The following is a 26,601-nucleotide window of genomic DNA, read 5'->3' as shown; positions in this document are numbered from 1 at the left end:
GCTGTCAACCGCAGGTGCGCTTGCTGTACTGCTCCCAGGAGGAGGCGGAGCTTGTCTTCCGAGCGGCCTGGGCGGCCGGTCAGGCGGGCGCCTCGCACATGTGGTTCGCGGTGGGGCCGGCGCTGTCGGGATTGGGCATGGAGAACCTGCCCAGGGCTCTGTTTGCCGTGCGGCCGCAGGGGTGGCGGGACGAGCCCCGGCGGAGGATCGCCCGAGGGGTGTCGGTGCTGACGCACGGGGCCGTGGCCATGCGCAAGGATTACGGGACCACGGGCGGGCCCAACTTTGTCACCAACTGCGCCACGGACGCCAATCAGACCCAGAGGATGCGGGGCAGGATGAGGTGAGTGGAGGGGATCGCTTCGGATGAAACGGTTTAAAAACAGATGGGTCAAAAAGTCTTTCACTTCACCCAAAAAGTTGGGTTTTTATTTTTTTTTATTTTTTGGGGGGGAAGGGTCAGTCATTATTTTGTGTATTAGTTCGTTTACTTGTTCACTTACACCCAAAACAAGATGGGTCAAAAAACAAAAACAAATTGGGTGAAAAAGGGCCCAACATAACTTTTCGGTTTAGTCCTTGAAGCCAAAAAGTTGCTTCAAAATGAATAACCTACAAAACAACCTAATTTTTGGGGTTTGTTTTGTGCATTGTTTCATTTATTCAGTCAAAAATAAAGTTGTGTCAAAAATGGGCTGGGTTATTCCTTGTGACCTACATTTTTGGGTTAAATGAATAAACCCACAAAACCCAATTTTATTTATTTTTGGTTGTTTTGTGTATTAGTTTATTTACTTGTTAACTTGGGTATAAAAAAAAAAAAAAGACAGAAATTGGGTCAAAAATGGCCCAACACAACTTTTTGGTTTAGTCCTTTATGCCAAAAAGTTGGGTCATCACCCACAAAACAACCTAATTTTGGGGGGTTGTTTTGTGGGTTATTTCATTTATTCATGTACTTGCCCTCTAACAACAGTTGAGTCAAAAATAAAGTCGGGTCAAAAAAGGGCTGGGTTATTCCTTGTGACCTACATTTTTGGGTTAAATGAATAAACCCACAAAACATGATTTCATTTATTTTTGGTTGTTTTGTGTATTAGTTCATTTACTTGTTAACTTGGGTCAAAAAAAAAGAAGAAAAAAAAAAAAAGAAATTGGGTAAAAAATGGACCAACACAACATTTTGGTTTAGTACTTTAAGCAAAAATCCACAAAAAAAACAACAACAAAAAAACAACAACAAAATCTACCTATTTGATCCAACTTTTTTTTTTTTTTTTTTTAAACCTAACAGATCAATTTTGGGGATTATTTTATGCAAAACAACCCAATTTTGAGGGTTTGTTTTTGTACAAATTAACCCCCAAAGTTGGGTTAAATTGATCCAAATAATGTTAGATAATCCATTTTGACCCAAATTGCATTATTATTTTTTGACCCAACTGTTTGGAGTGAAGTAAGAGACGTCAAAGAAATTGAGGGAAGAATAAGACGAATGCAAGGAAATGAGTTGAAGAATATGGCTGGAGTGGACCCACTGAACTTGAGCGTCAATGCGGGCACAAAAAACGGAGATCTGAATTTTGAAGCTTGCTGCACTCCATGCAAAATAGATGTTGTTGCTTTGTGAGTTGGCAAAATGACCCAAGCATCTGTAGCAAGCAGACCATGTCTCATGTATATTCATGAGCAGCCCCCTTTGAATATATTCCTCATAGCCTGAGCAAACAGACAGCGGCGCACTCCAACAGGTAGCCCAAAGTGCTACCGTTCATTTTTAATGCCAATCATTCCCGCTCTGTATGGATACTGCCAACACCGGATTAGGCAGGAAAATGAGGCAAAGATGTCATTTATGATCTTTATTTGCCATGACATTTGTAAATGAATCACAGCGCAAGTGTGGCAATTAATGGGGCGTGATTAATAGAATGCTCTCATATGCTTACGAACTACGTCCAGTAACAGACGACACTCTCCTTGCCTGTTTTTTATTGGCTAGTCCGGTTTGTGCTCCCACACGCCTGCCGCTCCGCATGGCGGCGCTCCAGCTGACGACTTCACGCCGACGGACAATTAAAACGTCTGTCCAAGTGGGATTATCGGACAAAAAGAAACTCATTAGTCGCTTCGCGGTGCAAATCCTCGCAACGCGCTACGTCCGATTATTTGAGCGTAAGATCTAATCACCAAATGAAGTCCGACAGCCACCGGACAGGAAGTGTTTGCTTTTTTTATAAGCTCACCGTCTCTCCCCCTCGCAGGTACTTCGGCAACATCACGCTCGGCGGCCGAGATTACTCCTTCGACGCTGACGGATACCTGGCCAATCCTTTCCTGGATGTTATTTCCTGGACGCCTGGCAGAGGATGGGAAGATGTAAGGACATGACATCAGTTTTTTTTTTTTTTTCCCTTGTGTGTGTGTGTGTGTGCACGTCTCATCACTACAAGAAAAGCTCCATCCAGTTGTTTTAATGTCCCTGTGAAGTCTTCTAAATTTAACACACAGGGAAAAGTGTTGTTAAAAACATTGGCAAATTTGAATGATTAAAAAAAAAAAGTGATGCTGGAAAAACATGAAAAATGAAGCCGTTCTCAAATGCTCCAAGCAAACCACACACTCGTGAATATTAGGGATGTAACGATTAGTGTTGTTCCGATACAATTTTTTGGCCCCGATACCGATACCCAGCTTTGCAGTATCGGCCGATACCGATATCATACCGATACTTAAGTTTTTTTTCCCTCAACATGAAAAAGCTGTCCTGCCATTGGTTCAGAGCATTCAAGGGCCAATCGGATATCTTCGATCGGTATGCAGTGAGCATGTCACATATCAGTGAATGTCGTGCACGAGCAAGACACAAGATGCTGCATTCAAAATCCTATATTAGCTTTGGAATTAATGGTATCGGCATGCTACTTGTGAGTCGTCACCGATATCGATGCCACTGTTTTAATGCAGTATCGGCACCTCTGCCGATACCAGTATCGGTATCGGAACAACACTCGTAACGATGCCTGCAATATCGTGATCGCAAAAATAAATCTGCTGAAAGCCTCAGGTGGCTGGAATGTGTCACACTGGGGCTTTCCATGGGACGATTAGAGGGACTAGCATCACTAGCCTAGTCACCAGCTAGCTTGCGAGCTAAATGGCTTCTGGTTCTGTTCTAGGCCGGCGGGTAGGCAACGGTCTTGTCCGTGGCGTTGCCTCCTTGTTTGGGAAAGTAAACAGAGCTGTTTTGTAAGCTATGGCATTCAGGCAAGATGTGTTTTTGATGTAAACATAGCTAGCTAGGTAGCTAGCTAGCTACACAATTTAATAGCTAAAATGTGTGCCCAATGAGTTCCACCTCTGTCACGAAATAAGAGCTGATATAAAACCTGAGTACCTTCATTTTCACCAGTTGGTTTTCTGCTATTAAATTGTGTAGCTAGCTAGCTACCTAGCTAGCTATGTTTACACATAGCTAAAATGTGTGCCCAATGAGTTCCACCTCTGTCACGAAATAAGAGCTCATATAAAACCTGAGTACCTTCATTTTCATCAGTTGGTTTTCTGCTATGTCCCAAAAAATTAACAACACAGAAATCTAAAAAATGTCATCGTTATAACTCGACAATTCAGTATCGGTCCTGTGTACATTTCCGCATTTATAACATTTACGTATAAATGTATTGGTATTTAGAAAAATATTTCAGAATTCACTCGACAGTCTCTTTAATGTCAGGAGAAAGAGCGCCGCTTTAATTGCAGTGAATTTGGCGTCCGTGTGTTGTTTGTGACGTTGCCCTTGATGAGGAGCTGCGAGGGCGAATTTGCGCCGATGTTCTTGTGTGTTTATTTCCTTTAACACGCTGGATGAACAAATCCGCGCGTGCAGCATTGATATGTAGAAGCGTAAACCTGACAGTGAGGATCGGAAAGGTCACAAGAGGTTTACGTTCACGTAAAGTTCAATATTTCTCCAAGTGCCCGCGGCGGTAGAATAGAAAGACGCCGGCTGCATCTTTCTTTTTTTTTTGACTTGCGGTCTTTCTGCGTCTGCGCTTGGGCTGTCAGAAGATTTTGTACAAGGGTACCTCAAAAGGTATGGCCCAATCTGCGTCGGGAGGCTGCTCGACCTCCATTTTCTTCGAATTTAATTTGGAAATTGATTTAGTCCATTCCAAGGTTAAACTGACACCATAAAAGCTTGATTAACTGTGCAGGCAATTTGAAAGAAACATTTTAATCTTCTTAACAGCCATGCAGGCGTTAAAAAAAAAAAAAAAAAACACTGCAATATTAGCTATGTGAAACACTCTTTAAACTGTTAATCTGTTATCTTTAATATTACATGAAAAGGGACTAATAATAAAAGTTGCCTTTTTGTGGCAAGTGACTAAAATAGTTCATATCTACTTATATACACACGATAAATCTTGTATTTATCACGTATAATGTACATGACAACATGAATAGGCGCTAGATAACGTGAATAGAAGCTAGTTAACATGAATAGAAGCTAGCTAACATGAATAGAAGCTAGCTAAAATGAATAGGTGCTAGCTAACATGAATAGGCGCTAGCTAACGTGAATAGAAGCTAGTTAACATGAATAGAAGCTAGCTAACATGAATAGAAGCTAGCTAAAATGAATAGGCGCTAGCTAACATGAATAGGAGCTAGCTAACGTGAATAGAAGCTAGTTAACATGAATAGAAGCTAGCTAACATGAATAGAAGCTAGCTAAAATGAATAGGCGCTAGCTAACATGAATAGAAGCTAGCTAACATGAATAGATTGTTTACCAACACTGATAGCACTAATGTCAACCAAGACTGTTTTGCACTATGCAACACGTGCTGCCTCGAACAAACAACAATCAATGAATTCATTGTTAATGTTGCATTAATGTATACAACCGTTGCATTTCCCCCCTCAGGAATTTACAAACACTGAAAGTTTTCCGTTTTGTAGCTAAGAAGTACGAGACCTTCTGTCTCATTTAAGTGGCGACTGTAAATGCTCCTTAACGTTGCGTAAAAATCACGGCGCATCTGTGCGCTATTCGTGTCGCTTGACGGAGCCTCGCTGACGCCCGACAACCTTTCAGCTGCCGGCCGCGTTTCAGCAGCCGAGCACAGGACGCTCCTGCAGGGCTTTCGGTAATGGTGCAGTCATTGTAAAGCCAACATTAAATATTCAGCGAGCGCCAACAGTGTGGATGTGCATCGTAGGCAGATAGCGGGGCTCTTATCCGCTTTTTGTGTGCAGTCGGATCCAGGCGAGGAGGGAGCACGCATACAGATTGCGCTCTCGTCTGCGTGGGCGGGTACCGTACCCTTGGTTTGAGTCGAAGGGCCTGCGTAGGAGCATCTAATTGAAAGGGATTTCACGGATGTGGCAGGAGGAGTCAGCAGGTGACCGTGCGCAGTGACTGGACTCTGGTGGGCAGTAAAGACCAGCGGGGGGCGGGGCTGAGACCCGACAATGTCTTTATTTGTGCTTGTGAGCATATACTGTACTGTACTGTACTGTTGTTGGTTCTCTCTTGTTTCACGACCATGTTGACAAAACGAGAATGGTCCGACAAGCGTGTGTCATGTCTGTGGTCACGCCAGGATTAAGTTTGGGTTCATGACCATGAGGTCAAGTGTCTGTTTTGAACTGACGTAACCATCATCTGGTTTCAAATGGAAAGACGCTATGCGATGTTATGTGATGTCAGGACCTGTGTGATGTTAATCTTTAATCATTTACTTAAGTGACAACCAATCAGATCAATTCACCGTCTGTAGTAGCGTTCTGAGAAAAGTTTGCGTTTGCCGGATTATTGCTTTCTGTCCCTCTGTGCGACTCTCTTTGTTTCTCGCCTAGTCAAGTTTGTTGTACGCCTCTCGATGTGAATAAATAGTTAAAACCTAATTGGGGTCTGCACTTTGGCATCCAACCTGCAGCAAATGACGGCTTGAAAACAATAGTCGGCCTTCATATTAGAAGGGAAACACGACGAGGCTTTTGTAAAAGAAACGCTAGTTATTTTCTAGAGGCTGTGCAAGCCAGCGAAATTTTGAACATCGTTCATAATTTTTCCAGTAAAAAAAAATAAAAAAATCTAATTATTATACAGATATGAATACGTCACTGATAAAACAAATTATAGACGTGATCATAAAGCCTCTTACGTACATTTGCAATTTATCATTTACGACAGGAATATTCCGAGAACAAATGAAAATAGCTAAGGTAATCCCACTTTTCAAAAAAAGGAAATAAATATGATTTTTCAAATTACAGACATATATCTTTACTCCCACAACTGTCTAAAAAACACTGATTCCATCTTTCTTTTACAGAAACGTGCAAATCGTGTCGTTTGTGGCTGCGGATGCAGAGACCACACGAATCCATTATTTATACAACTAAAAACTTTCAAATTTAATGAATTGATGGAGTTTACCCATCTTAAAATCATGTTTAAAGGCCATCATGAAAGTTTATCAGTTAATATACAAATTAAATTAAAAAAAACAAAAAAAAAGCAAGTGAGTAAAAATGAAGAGGAGGAGATATTTTCTCCAAAACAAAATATAGAACAAAACAAAAAAGAACGATGTATTTCACGGTGTCATCTTATGGAACAATCTGGATTGTAAAACAAAATCATATCTGTATTTTTAAAAACTTGACAAAAGCTCAATTACTGGAAAAATAAATATAGCACAAGGATATGCTGCTTAATTATTATATAGAATTGTTATATTGACTGTGCACCGTCATTTACTTTGTGTTGATTATTTTTGTTGTTGTTGTTGTTGATTAGGGGCAGATAGCTAAAGTTTGACTTCTTTCTGTCCCTTTTCATTTCTCTTTTTTTTTTTTTTCAGGAATGACATAAAAAATTGAATTTAACTGAATGGAGAACATGGCAGGCAAAACATACACACGATCTATCGGCGCAACAATTTCAATTCCATTTGAAACGAACAAATGAGAACAATCAGCGTCTACTGATCAGCGCAGCTTTCTCTCATTTCTTTCGAAAATGAACCTTGAAAAAAAAAAAAAGAAACGTCTCAGTTCATATTTATGACTACAGCGCGGCAATTTGTTTCTTATCGATTTACGAAAAGGTGCATTTTGCACCAGAATAAGACTCTTGCATAGGCTTACTGATGACCCGAATCATTCTTACGCTACCGACAGGATGAACACGACAACATTTGGAGCGCAAACAATTTGTCAGCACCTGAGGACAGACATTTAATTATTTTTGCCGCCGCTAATGCTACTCATGTTGCAGACGCTTACATGCGCAATTTATTTCCTTGAATTCCCGCCGACGACGTCAAACGCGTGAAAACCTTGAAATGCCAACGCCCCAGAGGTCGTACCAGTTGTCGCGCAAAAAAGGTCGAACGCGATCTCGGTTGGTTCAGCCAGCATTAAAAACATGTCGTGTGAATGCAGAGATTTGTCTGATTACATAATAAATGTTGGGAAATAAATGCTGAAAACATGTGCTCATCTGTTTATCATGTTTTCAGTGTCCTGATTCTTTTTTTTTTTTTTTTTTGGGGGGGGGGGGGGGGGGGGTCATGGGTAAAACCCCTTCCCTACTATTATAAGGATGTTAATCCTGTCATATGTCTTTATGTTACCAGTAATTGAATTTGTGTTGTGTTTAACACGTTTGTGTCAGTCTATGAGTTTATTCCTCTTTTTATTATTATTTTTAAACAAACTGTAACTTTAGATTGTGTGTAAAATAATGACATCCAGGACAATTCCATGTACAAGTTGCATTGCTCATCTGAGGATTGCTCGTGAAATTAAGAATTTATATGTTTTTATTGTGGCCAGCGGATTAATTGGTCTGACTACAAATTTTTTTATTTTTTTTTTCACTTTACAAAATCACCTCGCGGGCCGGATGAAACCCCTTTGCGGGCCCTATTTGGCCCACGCGCCGTAAGTTTGACACCCCCCTTTTTTTTTTTTTTTGCATCAATTGCACCAAATAAACACAATTGTCAGAATTCATAACTAATTACGATGTCTATCCCTCCCTTTTTTTTTTTTTCCTCGCCCATATTTCCTGAATAATAGCTGAGAGCGCATACATTTGCGCTCCGGCTGTGATTTGATTCAATGCCTGTTGCTCGGCTGTGGTGGAAGTGCCGAGCTGTCAACTAGTGAGCGTAGCAGAACCCCCCCCCCCCCCCCCCCCCCGCGTCCCCCCTCCCTCTCACCGTCAATGTTTGACTTACAGTGAGTGTGCGCAAATCTGCCAGGCTTTTCTCAACCCGCTTAAGCAGCCCACTGTAAACTCCGTCTCCTCTATATTCATCTATTCTTGTGTATGTGTCCCTCAGCCTACTGTACATAAGCATACCCTATTTATTTATTTAGTTATTTTTATTTTTTGTGGATGTCGCCTTAGTCACGCTTGTCGCAACGCTTCAAAGGTGACTTTTATCATCAGGTGAGCACGCACGGTCGTCGAGCGACGCTGCGAGACTCCATCTGGTTGCTTTCCAGAACATTCCACGCAACACGAGACATATATGACAATACATGGAGGCAAAAAAAAAAAAAAAAAACGAGATGCGGATTTCACATGCGCACGTTTGAGAAGCAGCCGAGCAAACAAAGCGTCAAAATGAATCTTAACGCCAAGCTCTGCGGCGAATATGCATTTTCGAGCGGACCGAGCGGGCCCCGGGGGGGTGGGGGGGGGGTCATAAAAACGCATCCATCAAACCGAGGCAAATTGACAAGGATGGAGATTTCTCCCCGCCGCCAGCGAGCGCGCAGTGGTCGAGCGGAACGGAACACATTTACACTGCCGGTTAAAAAAAAAAAAAAAAAGATTCTTCAGCTGATTACGGCTGGCAATCAGCCCTATCCAACACTCAAATACAGTCCGAGTTAAGGCAAGAAGTTATTCGTATCATACAATAGGCTGAAAAAAAACAACAACTTTCAGTTCTTTCAGCAGAAGGGAACATTTTCCATGACACGCTGTTATTCCCGATGGAAGCGCGAACCCAAATTAGAGCCAAAGTGTAACTGGGCTTGCTTAACTCCAACTCGGTAATGTGCGGTGTCAAGCGTGGACTAATTGAAGCAAATTTACTTTGTGCTAGTTCTCCACAATTATGTATTTTTTAAAAAAATTTTTACACTGTTGAGCGTAATGAGGAGGACAAGAGGATCGGGCCCGACGTCTTGGTTTTTAAAGAGCGAATAAAATCGTACAGTATGGCTTTACAAATGGGAGAAGAATACCAGTAGATCTCATTTAGTCTTTTTATTACTCTCGGGCACCATGTTTGCAACAATTCGATAGATATTTCTGGTTATTACTCGATGGTCTTGGGCCATCTTATTTATCTTTTCTACTGTTATCATGCCAACTCTGATCCTTCCTTTTAGCCTTTTATTTTTCTGTCTTTTAGATTTTAGCTTCAGTGGCTCTTCATTTGGGTGGTTTTCCTCACATGGTTTCTCTGTGCCCCGCCGTGTCTTTCTACATAGTTCTCAGGTTGTGTGTGTGCTTATGGGGATGTTGGGGTGAGGCAGGAGTGTTCTTTTTTTTTTTATGTTGCAATATGGTTGTTTTCGTTACGCAGCACTTTGGGTTGTATTTATTATTTTGTAATAAAAAAAATACAGTTTGCTGTAATTTGAAAGCAAACTCAGCAAATTGTTTTGGAATAGGCAACTTCCTTGTTTTGTTGTGCTAACTTTGTTGCTGTACATGCCAATAATTTATATTTTAAATAATGGTTTTAGCCCTGAAAATACAATTTGTGTGTTTTTTTTGTTTTTTTTTACAGTGTAGTATTATGTGAATAAATCATTGCCTCAGTACACTTAAATTGTATGTAGCTTTTTAAGCTTAATATATTTCCATTTGTTTGTTTTTAAGCATTTATTTAGGTAAATTTTTTTTATTTACATTTTATGTGCACTAATTGTATGATTATTTAAGTACAGGTGTTTTTCTTTTGCTGTATTTAAGCACAGTGTTAATGTTGAAACTGCTGTCGCAGTGGCTTATACAGTAATTATGCCTTTTAGGAAAAAAAAAAAAGACTGTTTTGTTGTTGAATTACCCTCAGGCCTACTACGCTAGCATAATGTTGGTCATTATGGCGATACTTGGAGTGCTAATTATTATTATTTTTTAGTTGGTAATCTGTGTAAAAAAAAATAATTAAAAAAATGGAGAAAAACAGAAGTAGCGTACCACTTTTGCAACAAAATATTCCTTATTTCATGAGCATATGTTCAGGCTACTTCAATTAGAAAATTCCGGAATCCTGATTTATTTTTGTGTAGTGCGACGGGTGCTTGCTAACGGCTCATATAGACTCAACGCATGTTGCCCCCTGTAGGTCCTTTTCTCACTATGAAGTGTTAGATTTTAATTGCAACAGATACATTTTTAATGAAGCGCGGATTTGGTGTTACACGTTTTATCCAATTTTCACATTTGCACAGCTGAAACTGGAAGAGGTTGCTGGTGTGATGATTGAATTGCTCGAAAAATGACATCAAGGAGCCAATTCTTGTGCTGTCACGTGTGACCTGTAGGGCCCGACCGATTAATCGGCCGATTATTGGCCTTCAAACATCGGCTAAAACAATCAGCCAATTGGTCCAAATGGCCGATTATTTCCCCCTTAAAATGTTATCGACGAAAACTGAAGCTTCCGACCTTGTGGAAGTGCCCTGAATGCACCATTTTGCTTTTGTAGCATTAGCAACTAGCAAGTGTGTAGCATATGTTATTCTGGTTATTCTGTTGTTCCTTTAAGCGGTTTAATGACACCGCAGTTGGAGTTAACTGTAAAACTAACCACACGACGTAAATAATTACATCCACTGTACGTTATATTTAAATATAAAACATGCTTCGTTTCTAAAACATCGCTAGCCTAGCACAAACAGCAAGTTGGCAAATGCTAGCAGGAAGACAGGAAGTTAGTGTTGACTTCGGGAGTGTTTTTTTTTTTCAAATAACGAATATCCACACACAAATCTTGTGGGAACACGAGTTATGTGAAAAACAAGTTATTTTAATAGAATTCAATTGCAACCTTCTTCTGTACTCACTTTAAATGTGTACGCTGAGGGCGCATGGCACCACGCTGCCCCCAAGAGGCCAAAACGCACAGGAACAGTCAAGTTATATTGATTTATATGGCACTTTCAAACAGCCTTAGCTGTCAGTATTTGTATTATATATATTTTAAATAAATAATCGGCAGATTAATCGGTAATCAGCGGGTTTTTTTCATGCCAAAAATCGGCATCGGCCTCAAAAAGTGCATATCGGTCGGGCCCTAGTTACTACCTGCATTACATTTTACTTCCATCCACAACGTCAACGTTATTATTATTGTTATTTTGCGGCTCAATGTGTCAACGGATGATGAGCGCAACAAATCTGGATTACGAGTCTGGTGCCATCAATCAGCGTAGCCTTTGCATCATGTGCATCAATTTGCCAGGTAATTGCGCCCGTCCAGCACAGCAATTATAATTTAGATTCGAAAGGCGAATTGGCACCAGTACCTGTAACAATATAATGGAAACTACCAGCACGGCCATGCCTGCAGTAAATAGTACCTTTATGGAGATAATAACGTTCTTTTTTTTTTTTTTTGTATTGAGACCGTCACAAAGATGGTCATTAATCTCGGTGGTCATTTTGTGGCCATGTAGCTGCTCTGTTACAAGTTCATTTTAGCAGCGTAAGGAGGATGAAATGAAGCAATCTCATACAATGATTGGTGTTCTTTGCCTTTGAGTGCAACTGTCGAGTCGCTCTCCATTGCTGTTGTTGTGCCGCTTTTCATTGAAAAGCGACTCTGTAAAAAAAACTCTACATGTGAAGAAAACATTTCTTAAGAGCAAAATATGGATTATAGGTTAAAGATGCAGTGGGTTGCATGCAAACATGGTGAAGCAGCATTTAGGTGTTGTGCTGCATGCAATTTTTTTTTTTAACATTCCTTTAATTAAAGTATTTAAAACATTTAGAAATCAATTTCACTATACAATGGGCTTTTAGTAATTTCAAAAAGCTACTTTTTATTTGTCATTTTCTTTTAAATGTCTTTAAATCATTTTTATCAATGCGTTGAATCTTGTCAGTGAACATTCTTTAGTCATTTTAACTCATCCGCTCCAAGCCATTTTCACAGAAGCAATCCTGTTTTACTGAATTTTGACTGATTTTGCAATATTGTGTTCAATTGCTGTAAAAGCATGGAATCTATCAAAAGAAAGATTCAAGTCTCTTCTTTCATCAGGAGAAAAAAAAACAAGTTTCTATCTGTTTCCGTTTTGCAGCAATTAGCATTAGAAGAGAGCTAAGTTTCATAATTTTTCACAAATTTAAAATTGTGAGTAATTGAGCTTTTTTTCAACATGACCTGGTTGATCTCCTTTGCTCTGCTGCCACATGCTGGCCGTTTGTGTAATAACTACCATTTCTGCAACTGTTCTTTGCAGTTAAGAGGCTGGATCAAAGCCTTCTGTATGCTATAGCACAAAAAAAAATAAAAATAAAAAATAAATACGTATAAATACGTCTTTGGGACAATTAAAACATAAAAAAAACGTTTTTACACGTTATTGGGAGCGAATGAGTTAATGAGCTACTTTCGTTCTTTCTGTTTTGCCTTTGAATGTCATAAACTCTTACTTGTGAATTGTAGCATTACTTTGCTTAATTCATATTACAGAGTGACAATAAAAAGTGTTAAAATCATTTTACACGCAGCCAAATGCCTTCTTTAATTGGGATCAGTAACCTGAGTAGCATTCTCACGTTCCTTCCAATTTGCATGTCAACTACAACTACAACTTTTTTTTTTTTTAAGAAATGTAAAAAAATGATGCAAAGACGTGCAATTGTGTGTTTGATTCTGCTTGTCTGTCTTCCCAGGTAGGCTGGTGGGAGAACGGCGTACTGAGACTGCGATATCCGGCCTGGTCCCGCTACGGGCCTTTCCTGAAACCTCCAGACGACGCCCAGCACCTGCGCGTCGTCACGCTGGAGGAGCGGCCATTCGTCATCGTGGAGCTGGCAGACCCCGCGTCCGGAACTTGCATCCGAGACTCTGTGCCCTGCAGGCGACCCCTCAACGCCAGGTTTGAGGCCCCTTTTTGCGCGACGTGTCGACAAACAAAGCGGTGAATTTGCAACTTATCCACTCCATTATGTTTTACAATAAAACGTACGGTGACTGTAAGTCACAATTTCCAATGTAGCAGTGGCTGGAAGCAAAGTGTGGACCATCTCTGCCATAATATAAACAGGAAACATATTGCAGGAAACACAATTCATCAAGGATTACTATTCACAACAATTACTGGTATGACGTCTTGTTGTAATAACTACTATTTCTGCAACCGTTCTTTGCAGTTGAGAGGCTGCATCAAAGCCTTCTGTATGCTCTAGCATTTAAAAAAACAAACAAACATAAAACGTATAAATACGTCTTTGGGACACTTAAAACGTAAAAAAACAAAACAAAAAAACGTATATACACGTTATTGGGAGCAAATGAGTTAATTAAACATACTACCAAAAATTTCTGTGTTAGTAAAACTTTGGCCTGTTTTGTTTATTTCCTTTTGAGGGAACTTCATTAGAGTTTTTAACAAATCGTCTGTCAAATAGCAGGGACAGACCAATATGTTTTTTTATTTATTTATATTTCATTGCCAATACTGATTATTAGTAGGCAAGGAGGCCGATAACCAATATTTGGAGCCGATATTTTTTTGCAATAGAATACAAAAATTTAACATCAAGATTAAAAAAATAAATATGCAGTTTGTTTAAACAACTCAAATTTTCTACATGTTTTTTCTAAGTTTTATTTTTAATATAAAATACAGCAAATTGTTTTAAAATTCTAACAAAAAGTAAATACTTTTCTATAGTAAATAATTTTCAAAAATTTTAACAACGTAAATGTTAAACTTTCACTTATTTTTGTTTTAATTTTAACAAAAGCAAAAAGCAGCTTCTCTTATAAAGAGAAATTTTAAATAAATGCATACATAAAGAATTCCATGAAATTTTGGGTTCTCGTCAGAGTTCGCCACAGGTTTCATAAGATGTTTGCAAACAGTGGAAAATTTGTCAAAATATGTTCAAAATTTCTTTGTCTTGTTTGTGACAAGCAAAAAACTGTCTGTGAGCATCTTTGCAACCTTTCGCAACATTTTACAAAACCTGAAGTACACACAAAATACCGTCTTTATCGGCCTCCAGATTTGTAAAAATGGCAGATGCCGGATATTTAACATTTTGACGAATATAATCGGCCCCGGCCGATAATCGTCTATCCTTATCAAATAAATAGTCCGCTGGAAGGGAATTCGTTAGTATGCCGAGGGGAGGTTTTGCTGTGGCCTTTCTGTTATGAAAGAAGGTTTCTGATCCATCAAGATGCCCTCCAACATCAGTCACCTCCCCAAATTGTGCTCTCTTCACCGCTTGACCGTAATCAATATCAGGCTTCTCTCCGGGGGGATGAGAAGAATGACACGGAGGTTTTGGGATTTTGCTCGCGCTTGCTTGACTACGACCCGCTTCCCTTTCCCGTTTCCAGCGCCAACCACGAGGGAGTGGCTCCCATGAAGCAATGCTGCAAGGGCTTCTGCATCGACATCCTCAAGCGATTGGCCAAGATAGTCGGCTTCACCTACGACCTTTACTTGGTGACCAACGGGAAGCACGGCAAGAAAATCGACGGCGTTTGGAACGGCATGATTGGAGAGGCGAGTGCTGCGCCGCTCGCTTGCTTATATTTGTGCCTGCTGGCTTGTTTACTTGTGCTGAAATTTTCTGTCAATAAGCCGTATGGCAACATTCGTCAGCCCCCTGGGTGACCATTAAACACGCGAATACACTGACAGAGATAGCGAGCGAATGGGAAAAGCAGACAGTTACACTAATTAAACGGACAAGCATGATGGTAAACACACGCTCCCGCAAACACAACCGCCGCGTTTATCTAACGAAACACTCGCGTCAACATTGTCGGAGACCTTCTGGCGAGTTTGATTTGCCCTTGATATTTCATTTGCATGGAGCGGTGCATTCGCCTGACTTGGATGTTGGGCAGCAGGGCGTCAGTTTGCTCTTAGATGTGATTGTGAGTGCGAACGGTTGTCTGGCTCGATGGCGACTGTCTGGCGACCAGTCCAGGATATAGTCCACCTGAACTGGATTCGCCAAGCACGGTTTTTCCTGTGTACCAAATTCAGAGGCGGCCACCTCCAGCCACTGATATCGGCAGGAATGCATTTTAACTGCAGTTACGGTGTTGCGCCATTAGGAGGCGCTATAGCAACAGCAGTGCACCGGAAACACCTGAAGCAACAGCCGAAGAAGAAACAGCTTCTTTTTTTTTTCTTCTTTTTAAAAAAAAAAACTTTAATGCCCCAAAGAAGAAACCGATCATTGAGCAACCGTTGCACGCGGCCATTTCCTGGTTGCGAGGCAGAGGTGTCGCACTCCAGCCATCGCTAAAGTCATAAAGACACAGTATATACAATAAACATAAGAATGCTGAACTATATTTACAATTCAATATGTACTAGTGGATGAATTTTTAATGCTTGTCGTTAAAAAATGGCAAAAATTCATTTCGACTTTGTGTTCATATAATTTCTAATCCCTGATGCGGCCCTTAATGGTATCGGTCACCGCCGCGGGTAACGATACCTTAAAATAAGACATATTAGCACCCATCATAATCAGGGTGATACCACCTCTGCTTCAATTTGAGCCAGGAAAAACGCTATAACTGTGAATACATATAAATACAATAGGATTACTAGTTCTGAAATCAGAAGCCCGTAAAAAAAAAAAGAAGAAAAAAAAAAGTTAATTTATTTAAAAAGGGAGAGTGTAATAATAATAATAAAAAAACAGTTTTAGATCTACAATGCTATTAAAAGTGGTGATATTTTAGCGAGAAAAAATGAAGTCAACAAAGACACTTTTTCTTCACGGGCCACATGAAATTACTTGGCGGGCCGAATTTGACCCCCGTGCCTTGAGTTTCACACCCGGATATGTGGCATAGGAAATTGATGGATGTCTGGATTGATGCTAACTTTATGGGTAGTTTCATGCTAGTTTCAAGGCTAGTATAAATAATAATAATGAGCAGCTAAGGATTCAGAAGCGATACACAATTGGCAGCTTTTCTCTCTTTGATGTTTACTTGACCGTACATTCCAAAAAATAAAACTTCAAACTGATAACATATCGTTTTAGAGCCATGTTCTATTTTGGCTAAGTCATGCTAGCTGCGTAGCCACTACGGCTAATGTTGGCTTTGTATTGTGCTAATGCTAGCTTAGTATAGCTAGCGCTGCTGTTTTGTTGAAACTGAGCAGCATTTTTTTATGACTATTTGTCACAACTCGGCTCTTCCATAATCACATACCACTATGAAAAGTTATGTTTGAGAGTCGGGAACAGCTTTTGGTAAGCGACTCGAGGTGGTTGGGGGTGATTAGCGAAGTGAGGCTACATTGAAATCTTGCTAGCGGTTTTAAAACCGCAAACTCGCCTTTTTTTTGTATTAAGTTTTACGTTTCATTGACTTTCTCTATATTTCTCCCTTTGACCTCTAGTTGCCACAGTTTTAAGAACGTTCTCACCGTGCTCTTCTTTCCCCCACTATCATTTATGACTCGAACCCGGGCCGTAGCTGTCTATCAAATCTATTTTCACACACAAAAGGGGCCGAGCAAATGTTGTCTCAGGCTGGCGTGCGCCTTTTGATCAGATGTTCCAAAGCCTGCCATTCTTTGATCAGGTAATCCAGACTTGGCAAAGTTGATGGGAGGGCGCTCCAGCGTTCCGCCTCGCTTCATTTTTCCTGCTGATTTGCTCTGAAGAGCGGATGTGCCATGTCTAATGGAGATTAACATTTCACTTGTACAATCAGATGACTTTTCAGCGTTGTTTTTTTTGTGTTTTTTTTTCTAAACGGTGGCAGTCAGGAAACAGGCCCGGGCTCATTTTGTATGCTAAAGAGATGCAGACGAGACACATGTTCTGCATTTGTAGCATATTGTGCGCGGAATACCTGCACATTTTACCGGTCTACAAATGGCCGGTGTCGAATCATAATTACCGGGGGCTGACATAATTAGATTCTCTCGTGTGGTTGCTTCCCCGTCCCTTTTTAGGTGGTGTACAAGCGGGCAGACATGGCCATCGGCTCTCTGACTATCAATGAGGAGAGGTCCGAGGTGGTGGATTTCTCTGTCCCTTTTGTGGAAACGGGGATCAGCGTCATGGTCTCCCGTAGCAACGGAACTGTATCGCCATCTGCTTTCCTAGGTAAGAGCTCGATTTTATGGGATGTATAGAAACAAACGTGACGTTAGCGAATAGAATGCGACTGCTATTCTTTCTTTGCTAACTCGGTTTCACTGCCGGCAAATTCAGAGTTCCAAAATACACATTTGTAGTAGTATTGTTTTCCGTAGAATGTTTTTTTTTTTGTTCCCTCGGTGTTTCACAACGGGAACTGCTAATATCACAAGGATGATTATGTCATATAATACAAGTCTGTTTGTGTTTGCCCAATAAAGAGCCGTACAGCCCGGCAGTGTGGGTGATGATGTTCGTCATGTGCCTGACCGTGGTGGCTGTGACTGTCTTCATCTTCGAGTTCTTCAGTCCTGTGGGCTACAACCGCAGTCTGCAAACTGGCAAGAGTGAGTGATGAGTCCGCTCAGTCTGTTTTTTCCCCCCTCGCGTGATAGACGAGCGTGAATGCCGTCCATCACTGTCGCCCAACAGATCCAACGGACAAATAGTGAGCACGCAACTGGCATGGCGGGCATGCTAGAGGAAGCAGCAGTTGCAAAATAATATACCTACGCTAGCATCAGGAAAATTCTCATCAATACTTGAATGTAGTGCTGTCGCTATCGAATGTTTTTAGAATCGATTAATCTATTGATTATTCAGTCGATTAATCGACTAATCAGATTCATTTCAAATTTGTATTAAAGTGTATTTTACAAGCATTTTTCCCCCCCTAATTATTGTTTAACTCATTCACTCGCCGCCATTTTCACATTTCGCAATCCCGTTGGCTCCCGGCTGTTTTACTGGATTTTGACTGATTTTGCAAGGCCAACAGAATATTGTGTTCAATTGCTATAAAAGCATGGAACCTACCAAAAGAAAGATTCAAGTCTCTTCTTTCATCAGGAAAAAAAAAAAAAGTATGTTTCTATCTGTTACCGTTTTGCAGCAATTAGCATTAGAAGAGAGCTAAGTTTCATCAGTTTTCGCAAATCTATTTAAAATTGTAAGTAATTGAGCTTTTTTTCAACATGGCCCTGGTTGATCTCCTTTGCTCTGCTGCCACCTGTTGGCCGTTTGTGTACTAACTACCATTTCTGCAACCGTTCTTTGCAGTTGAGAGGTTGCATCAAAGCCTTCGGTATGCTCTAGCATACAAAAAAAACAAAAAAAACGTATAAATACGTCTTTGAGACACTTAGAACATTAAAAAAAAAACGTATTTATATGTTATTGGGAGTGAATGAGTTAATGATTGGTGTTTATTTCGTACTATCTTTATTCTTCAAAATCCTTCAGTCCTTTTTTCATTTCTAGATTTCCAATGCTTTAATTGGAATGTGATTCTTCAGCGCTCCGTGACTTCAATGTGCGATCGCGAGCCACGATAGCCTCGAGGTTCTTTCACACCTGCAAATTGGGAGTCGTGACAGTCGTGCCTCTAACTTGAGCTAACTTTCTCTCATTGCCAAAAAAAAAAGTCATCAATAGTGAATGAGTACAAGTGTTCTATTTTTTTGCAGCACAGTAGCTGAGGTGGAGCCATTGAGGAGACAACTTTTATGAAGGATACAGAAAAAGGCACCCGCTTATTTAAAAATTTATTTCCCTCAGTGGGTCCTTGTGCCATTGTTGTTGCCCCCCCTTCTCAGTTTGTGAGTGAGCTGTCGCCGAGAGTTACGGTTAAGAGGCATCGTCGTGCTTCCTTGATGCCAGCGCGCAGAGGGTGGCCGACGTCCTGGTGCACGGGAAATACGAGACGTGTCATTTTGGAGCATCGAGTAGCGTTCTCTCGCCGATTGTTTGGAAAGCGCAGTTGACTTGAACGTAATCTGCTGCCCCCTATTGAGTGGGAGCGGGAAAGGTAAATCGCCCGATCGTTCAGATCAAGCGCGAGTGTTTGGCCTTTCGACTGTCGCTGAAGGGGGAGTTGTTGAACTGCAGCCGAGGATGTCGAACATCGAGGAGGCCATCTTTTATTCAGCAGTGTAGTTTTGAACTGCTGTGATGTTTAATGTCTCGGATGCATCGGCCGGTTTCCCGCTGCATGATTGCTTCACTTTGCATAGTTTCGTCCTCGGCTCACTTCCTCCTTACTGTCGTAACAGCTCGAGTGGTGATTTGTACCACGCGGTTACATTATTGTCCACCGAATGCGACTTACAGTATGAGCTCAAAATGCTGGCTGGCTATTTTTTTATATACAGCAAACTCATTTTACACGTCATTCACGGAGGTTTCATTTGAACGCTTCTGTGGTAGTGATGTCACTTTTGAATATTTTTCCTATTCGTCCTCTCTTTAGTTTTTCCTCTGGTCTCTTGAGAGCTCCCTAATCTGTTGGAATTTAGAGGTTCCTGGGGTTGGTGGGAGATTCTGGTTTTGTAACCATGTGGGTGGCAGCTGGTGTTTGTTTTGGTGCTGGATTTCACTTTGATTCGCTCGTTCCTTTCCTTTGATCTTTCCTCTGGTCTCTCGAACTTCGCGACTCAGGCGAGACTCTGAAGTAACCGGTTAAGGTGAAGTAAGCAAATAAGCACAAATTTAGGCGATTTCAAGCACACACCCACACAAATACGCACATTAAAAAAATAAAAAATAAAATAAAATAAAAAAAGAGAGCAATGATGATGATATGTTGAATTGGTAAGTCTGTCGAGTGAACAATTCTGCGCTCTTAAAAAAATAAAAATACTATTGAATATTTTTAGATCAATTATTTAGTCGATGAATTGACTAATTCATTTTAATTTTGCATTAAATCCTATGACAAATATCTTTTTCCCTGATTACTTTTTTTTTTTTTTTTTTTTTATTAACCATGGTGTTTAGTTCATACTTATTATTCCTATAGTGATTAAAAAAAAGAAGGGGGTGAATTGATGCTGTACTATGTTACTTATTAGGTCATAGTTTTTCAAAGGGAAAAAACATATGTTTGCAGATGTCTTATTTTGATTAAACAAAAATGATAATCAGTGAATAATTACTGTTGATATGCTGAAATCAGAGGATTTGGACAATTTTGAATATAAAAATATTCCCAGCGATTACTCGATCTATTAAAATAGCTGTAGATTAATTTGATAATCGATTACTTGTCGTTGAATGTTGACAGCTCTGCTTCTGTGCAGCCTCCTGCTCGTGCACGCAATTTTTTTTAAATTTTTTTTATTTTTTACAACCATTTCCTTTCCCCTTCTCTCATCTCTCTCCCCGGACAGAATCTGGCGGCTCGACTTTCACTATCGGAAAGTCGGTGTGGCTTTTATGGGCCATTGTCTTCAATAACTCTGTGCCGGTGGAGAACCCCAGAGGAACGACGAGCAAGATCATGGTGCTGATCTGGGCCTTCTTCGCCGTCATTTTCCTGGCCTCGTACACCGCCAACCTGGCGGCCTTCATGATCCAGGAGGAGTACATTGACACGGTGTCAGGGCTCTCAGACAAGAAGGTATTTCATTGCTTGAATGCTAATGAGCTGCACTGGGAGGGGAAAAAAAAGAAAAAGAAAAGAAAAGCAAATTGAAGTCGTAAGGGAGTCAAATCCCATGAATTTAAACTAGAGGTGTCAAAATTAGTGCATTAATTTTGAGTTAATTCAAAGTTCCTTTAATGCCACTAATTTTTTTAATTAACGACCACCCCTTACTTGGGGGAATTCCAGTCGCAACGCAGCAGACACATCCACGTCAACATTTAGCAGTCATAAATTTAATAATAATGCAAAGATTTGTGGAGACTGGGGTCAAGTTGTATTTTACAATTTTAAAAAAGTGTAGAATCTCACAAATTACTTCATATTAAAGATTAGATAGCTCTTAAAATGAAAAGAAAAATGCACTGAGCTAATTAACAAATAATGCCATCTAGTGGCAGAAAAATTACCTCAACACAAATCAATATCACACTAGTTGTTGTTTTTTTTATAACAGTACAGTACATCTTTAATTTGAACTCAATTGTATTAATTAATATGAAATTACTTTATCACTGATTAAAATATGCAATATTTCTATTTAACATTTTTTCCCAATTTTTTTGTGTTATCAAGAGTGTGAAAACTTGGGGGGAAAATATTTTATTGTACATTTTATTGTACACTTAGAACAGATATAAAATGTTACGATTAATTGTGAGTTAACTATTGAAGTCATGCGATTAATTACGATTAAAAAAATTTAATCGCCCGACACCACTAATTTAAACATTAAAATTGATTACAGCGGAGGGCTTGAAGAAAAGGATATAATCTCATTTAACATAACACTACTACCACAGTCCTTGAATACTTAACAGGCAGTTCTAAATACTAAAAGTCCACAGCTTGACCTTCCCCATCAACCCACACAAGGTTTGACTGTGCTCAAAGTGTAACAACTTAGTCTGTAAAGGGGACAGAAATAGGTCAAGCAGATTGGTGCACAGCCTGAGGTGTCTCATGCCCCTTCCATCGCCTTTTAGTTTCAGCATCCCGAGGAACAGTACCCGCCGCTCAAGTTTGGCACGGTGCCCAACGGAAGCACGGAAAAAAACATCCGCTCCAACTACCCAGATATGCACCAGTACATGGGCAAATACAACCAGAGAGGAGTGGAGGACGCCATTCTCAACCTCAAGACCGGGTTTGTTTGTTTACCTTTTGCACTTGGTCACGTTCATTCAGTGGTTTTTCTGTCATCTTTTGCATTCATCCATATTTCATCTTTGGATTTGTTGTCAATTAGGCATGGGCCTATATTACATTCTGACATTATGATAACAAAAACAATGCAGTATCACACTATTACGATACTAAAACTACAACTCTTAAAATGACCCTTATTGAAATATTTGGGTAAAATAAAAATGGGATTTTTTTTCCACATTGAAAACAATCTTTTTTTTATTTTTAAACAAAATATAGAATATTTAGAATATTAAGAAATGTGTATAAATAAAAACGGGATTTTTTTTCCATATTGAAAACAATCTATTTTATTTTTAATCAAAATGTTGAATATTTAGAATATTAAGAAATGTGTATAAATAAAAACGGGATTTTTTTTCCATATTGAAAACAATCTATTTTATTTTTAAACAAAATGTTGAATATTTAGAATATTAAGAAATGTGTATAAATAAAAACGGGATTTTTTTTCCATATTGAAAACAATCAATTTTATTTTTAAACAAAACATAGACTATTTAGAACATTAAGAATTTGTAACATGTTAAGTTTAAGTAAGTCAAATATATAAATGTTAACATTCTTTTTCTGTTTCAATACTTTTTAATAAGATACAGTGTCCCGTGACTGGTGAGCTATTTTTTTTTTTTAGAACAGACCCATGGGCTACTCATGTTTTCCTAGGGCTAACTAGTACACACTGGCACAATGTTTTGTTTTGTTTTGTTTTTAGGACAATGCACATGAAGGCACTTGTCTTCTCTGATAACTTTTACAGAAGGGGGAAAAAAGTTAATGGGAGGCAATTAACTTCAACGAGGCAACTCATTTACTCAACTGTACAAAAGCCAAGCCCCGCATAGAAAGTCCCCACAAAAAAGAAAAGAGTCCGTTACCGGTGGCAGTCAATATTAGTGCTTATTGACACCTTGACTTTTCAAAACCCCGGTAAGCCATCAAACTGTGAAATCAGCCCGTGCCTCTTCTCAGCCTTCAACATTTTTGTTCCGTGTGGACGCCTCAAAGAAGAATGTTTTCAAGACTCGTTTCCAATTATCTTGCAAGGTGGGCTTCATCTTGACGAGAATCTTATTTTCGCATTAGAGCTGTAGCCACATCATTAACAGACGCGCTCCATAACATTTTTTAGCCTTATAATCCAATTTTTCCTCCACAAAGACTGTTTATCGTTCTTTATTTGTTACTTTGGGGACACGTTGAAACAGTTATGGCTAGTAATTGTGTTCCTCGCTCATATTAAGCCGGGAATATATTATTTCAGTTGCTGTGGCGACCAACGTGAAGCGATGGACTCACTTCCCCCCTTTGAATGAATCTGCTCTTATTGGAAACACAAAATGAACCTAAAAGTGTTTATAGGTCTAAAACGTTTTGACTAGATGGATTTATACAAAAGTATGGTCATAAAACAGGACTTTTACGAGATTCGAGTTGGTCCGACTGTAATCACGTGACGATGATGGCTTATTTGCATCAAAAGCGCCAACAAGAATCCTTGTTGTTATTATTGCTGCCAAGTTGAGTTTCTTTGATTAGCAGCCGATTTATGTCAGCGGATTTTTATTGTACAGTATTATGGGCCAGTAAAGAATCTAAGCACACAGAAATGAGCAACAAAGACACCATGGGGGGGGGGATGCTCATCTCTCTGTTATCCCACCATATAAAAACACACAAACAAGTTCAAACAGAAATAAAGCCAAGGCAGATACTTAACTCGCTTGCGAAGATTTAGAAAGAAAATGAAAATTGCCAGTTACGTCCCCACGTACATGACTGAATAATTAAGAAAGGTCCCGGATTAAAAGAGAGTTCAAAACGAACAAGGAACAAACGGCTAGCCAAGAATGACGGAAAAGCAAGCCAGCACTGAAAAGAAATAGCACACAGAACGAGGCTATGAAATAAAAATGACCCCAAAAAGCGTCTATTTTAATTGTGACAGCAAATCATTTTTATTTTTTTTGTATTTTACACTGAACTTGTCCTCGTTCTTATTTCCCTCACACCTGCCGCGTCGCAGCGGTGTTATGGTGAAAGCCTGCATCGACGTGCTCTTCAACTCCGACTCGCGTTTTAATCTTTTTGTCGCGCTTTTCCTTCTCGTATGTGCAAATTCTGTCACCTTGGCTATATCACTGCCGACACCTTTCAAGAGCGTGGCTTTTATTTTTATAGACAGTACAGCAGCGCAGTGGCGGGAAAAAAAAAGCGGGCAGATCCTGATTTTCTTATCAGCAGACTGACTCCACCAAGCTGGGCACTTCGAGTGGAGTAAGAATTTGGTGGCAGAAAGATGATCGAAACCTTACACCTGCTCAGACCACGTCTAAGTAACCGGCGCAGGGTAAACCAGTGATAATTTCTTAAACGAAAACTAAAATAGAAGCCATTTATTGAGACTATAACTGCAACTAAAATTGACTGACAATTTCGTCCATGACCAAAACGAAAATGAAAACAATGACTTTTGGATCCAATGGCTCAGCTTGCCTGCTTTTTCCAATTAACTCGGCCAAAATGAAAAATTAGGTAAGAAATGGGTTAGTTTTTTCATTTTACATAAATATTGCGCACAAGGGAATGCACATTTATTTTAAACTAAAACCAATACTGAAACTAACTATCAAATGAAATCAAAACTATAACAAATGAAAATTCCAAAACAATAATAAACCTGCTCCTTATGTCGAAATGTTACGCATACAGAGACATGAGCACCATCCAATTCCTCTTTGACAACAAAAATGGTATGACCCGTTCTGACTCAAATGCAAAAAATTTTGTCCTCTGTTCATTTCCAACGGCCAATTCGCAACTTAATTCGAGTCGCCATCGATTGGTGCATAATCTTAAAAATACCAACTGGGTCTGATTGGTGAGATATGCCACGTAGGATTTACAGCAGTCTGGAAAATAGAGCTCCTACTTTTTCCCTTTCCAGAAAAAATCTCTATCACCAGCCGTGTGTTTTGCGTAATCCGAGTTTATTTTATCCCAACGCTGTCATCCTTCTTGGCGCCTCGAAGCCGTGTCGCCGCAGATATAACTCACTGTTATCGCGCTTTAAATAATTGAAACTTTTGCTAGCGAGTATCCTACTGTTTTGTTTGTTGCTTACAGCTTTTCCCCCCCAACCGAATCTGACATTTTATCCCACCATTCATCTTGCATCCATGCTTCTTCAACTCTATTTTGGTCTTTTCTTTTCCCCTTCAAGTGTGTTTTCTCGCTATGTCTGTATTTAAACTTTATAATCCTCACCACTTCTAGCCCATGTCGTTTCCCCCTGAAGTGTGTAAATCTTTTTCCTCCTCTCTCTCTACCCCCCCCCCCCCCCCCCATGTCATCTCGCTCTTCACAACGTATAAATCCCCATCCTCTGCCTCCTACACGTACATTTCACTCTTCTCTGCGTCACTCTCCTTGTTTTTTTGCTCTTCTTCGCCAAAAACCGGCTTTTGCTATTCCGCCCATTCTCGTTTGACATGCAAAGACTGAAATTTTTATGCCGCTGCTCTCGTGCTAAGGGTTTGTTGACTGGATTTTTCTGCACCGCAAACTCCCCTTCGGTGTAGCAATTAGTTAATGAGTGCCAATTTGTTGCCAAGTTATGTGAAATAAGTCTGATTTTTTTTTTTTTCCTGTGATTACGATTTAGAATCCGTTTCATCCCTACATCATCCCTTGCTTCTGCGCCCCCCCTCGATCCTCTACTCCCATTAAATGATGAATGCATTTTTTTTTTGCCTTGATCCCTTTATAGGAAACTGGATGCTTTTATTTACGATGCTGCAGTATTGAACTACATGGCCAGGAAGGACGAAGGTTGTAAGGTACGAACCAACTCCCAAGCACACACGGTGCTTACGCACAGCGGACATAAATAGAGAGAAGTTGACATATATACTCAGCTTTGTTTAATGTGCTCGTTGTCCTTTTGTTTTTTTTTGTTTTTTTCCCCCCCTTTCCAAGGTGATGACCATAGGCTCGGGGAAGGTTTTTGCCACCACAGGCTACGGTATCGCCCTGCACAAAAACTCACGCTGGAAACGTCCTCTTGACCTGGCCCTTCTGCAGCTGGTGGGAGATGGTGAGAATGACGAGGAGAGGAAATAATTAAGTCAATTTGGGGGGAGGGGGGGCAAAATGACTGGCCGGGGAGCGGGTGAGAGAGCACTGCAATGAACGGGTAGGGGCCGGATTGGAGATGGAGGACACAGGGGGTAGATGATGGAGATGTGTGAGGGGGAAAAAAAGCGATGCTTGTGAGGTGTTTTGATCATGACAAGGGGAATAATGGTGTGTAGGAGAGGTGATGGTGGTTGTGGTGGGAAGACAGATGCCTAAAAGGTCTCTTTACTGTCTGGCTGTGAGTGGGAAATAAAACAGGGAATGGCACCAAGAGGAATATGATTGTCCATTTAAAAGATTGCTTGAGTAACACGTTTTTTTTTTTTTTTTTTCGGTACACGGGAACACGGGTCTGCCTTCGTTTTTTTTGTGCTCTGAATTTCAATGCGCTTTCCTTGCTCGGGAGGGTACAAAA

The 26,601-nt window shown here is 40.1% G+C and overlaps 1 protein-coding gene across 3 annotated transcripts in view; it reads left to right on the top strand.

The window, feature by feature from the left end:
• The window catches only part of grin2db (glutamate receptor, ionotropic, N-methyl D-aspartate 2D, b), a 134,096-nt gene that overhangs the window by 95,070 nt on the left and 12,425 nt on the right, over window positions 1-26,601 (top strand). For all 3 annotated transcript variants that reach the window (XM_077528069.1, XM_077528068.1, XM_077528070.1), the window contains 10 exons: window positions 15-343; window positions 2,265-2,379; window positions 12,956-13,161; window positions 14,634-14,802; window positions 17,233-17,386; window positions 17,641-17,766; window positions 20,587-20,816; window positions 21,827-21,987; window positions 25,819-25,888; window positions 26,028-26,145. In XM_077528069.1, the coding sequence (XP_077384195.1) occupies window positions 15-343; window positions 2,265-2,379; window positions 12,956-13,161; window positions 14,634-14,802; window positions 17,233-17,386; window positions 17,641-17,766; window positions 20,587-20,816; window positions 21,827-21,987; window positions 25,819-25,888; window positions 26,028-26,145 (1,678 nt within the window). The remainder of the gene's footprint in view (window positions 1-14; window positions 344-2,264; window positions 2,380-12,955; window positions 13,162-14,633; window positions 14,803-17,232; window positions 17,387-17,640; window positions 17,767-20,586; window positions 20,817-21,826; window positions 21,988-25,818; window positions 25,889-26,027; window positions 26,146-26,601) is intronic.

The sequence above is a fragment of the Festucalex cinctus genome, chromosome 7 (genome assembly GCF_051991245.1).
Source record: "Festucalex cinctus isolate MCC-2025b chromosome 7, RoL_Fcin_1.0, whole genome shotgun sequence".
Lineage (NCBI taxonomy): Eukaryota > Metazoa > Chordata > Actinopteri > Syngnathiformes > Syngnathidae > Festucalex > Festucalex cinctus.
This window is presented reverse-complemented; position numbering and strand designations above follow the sequence as displayed.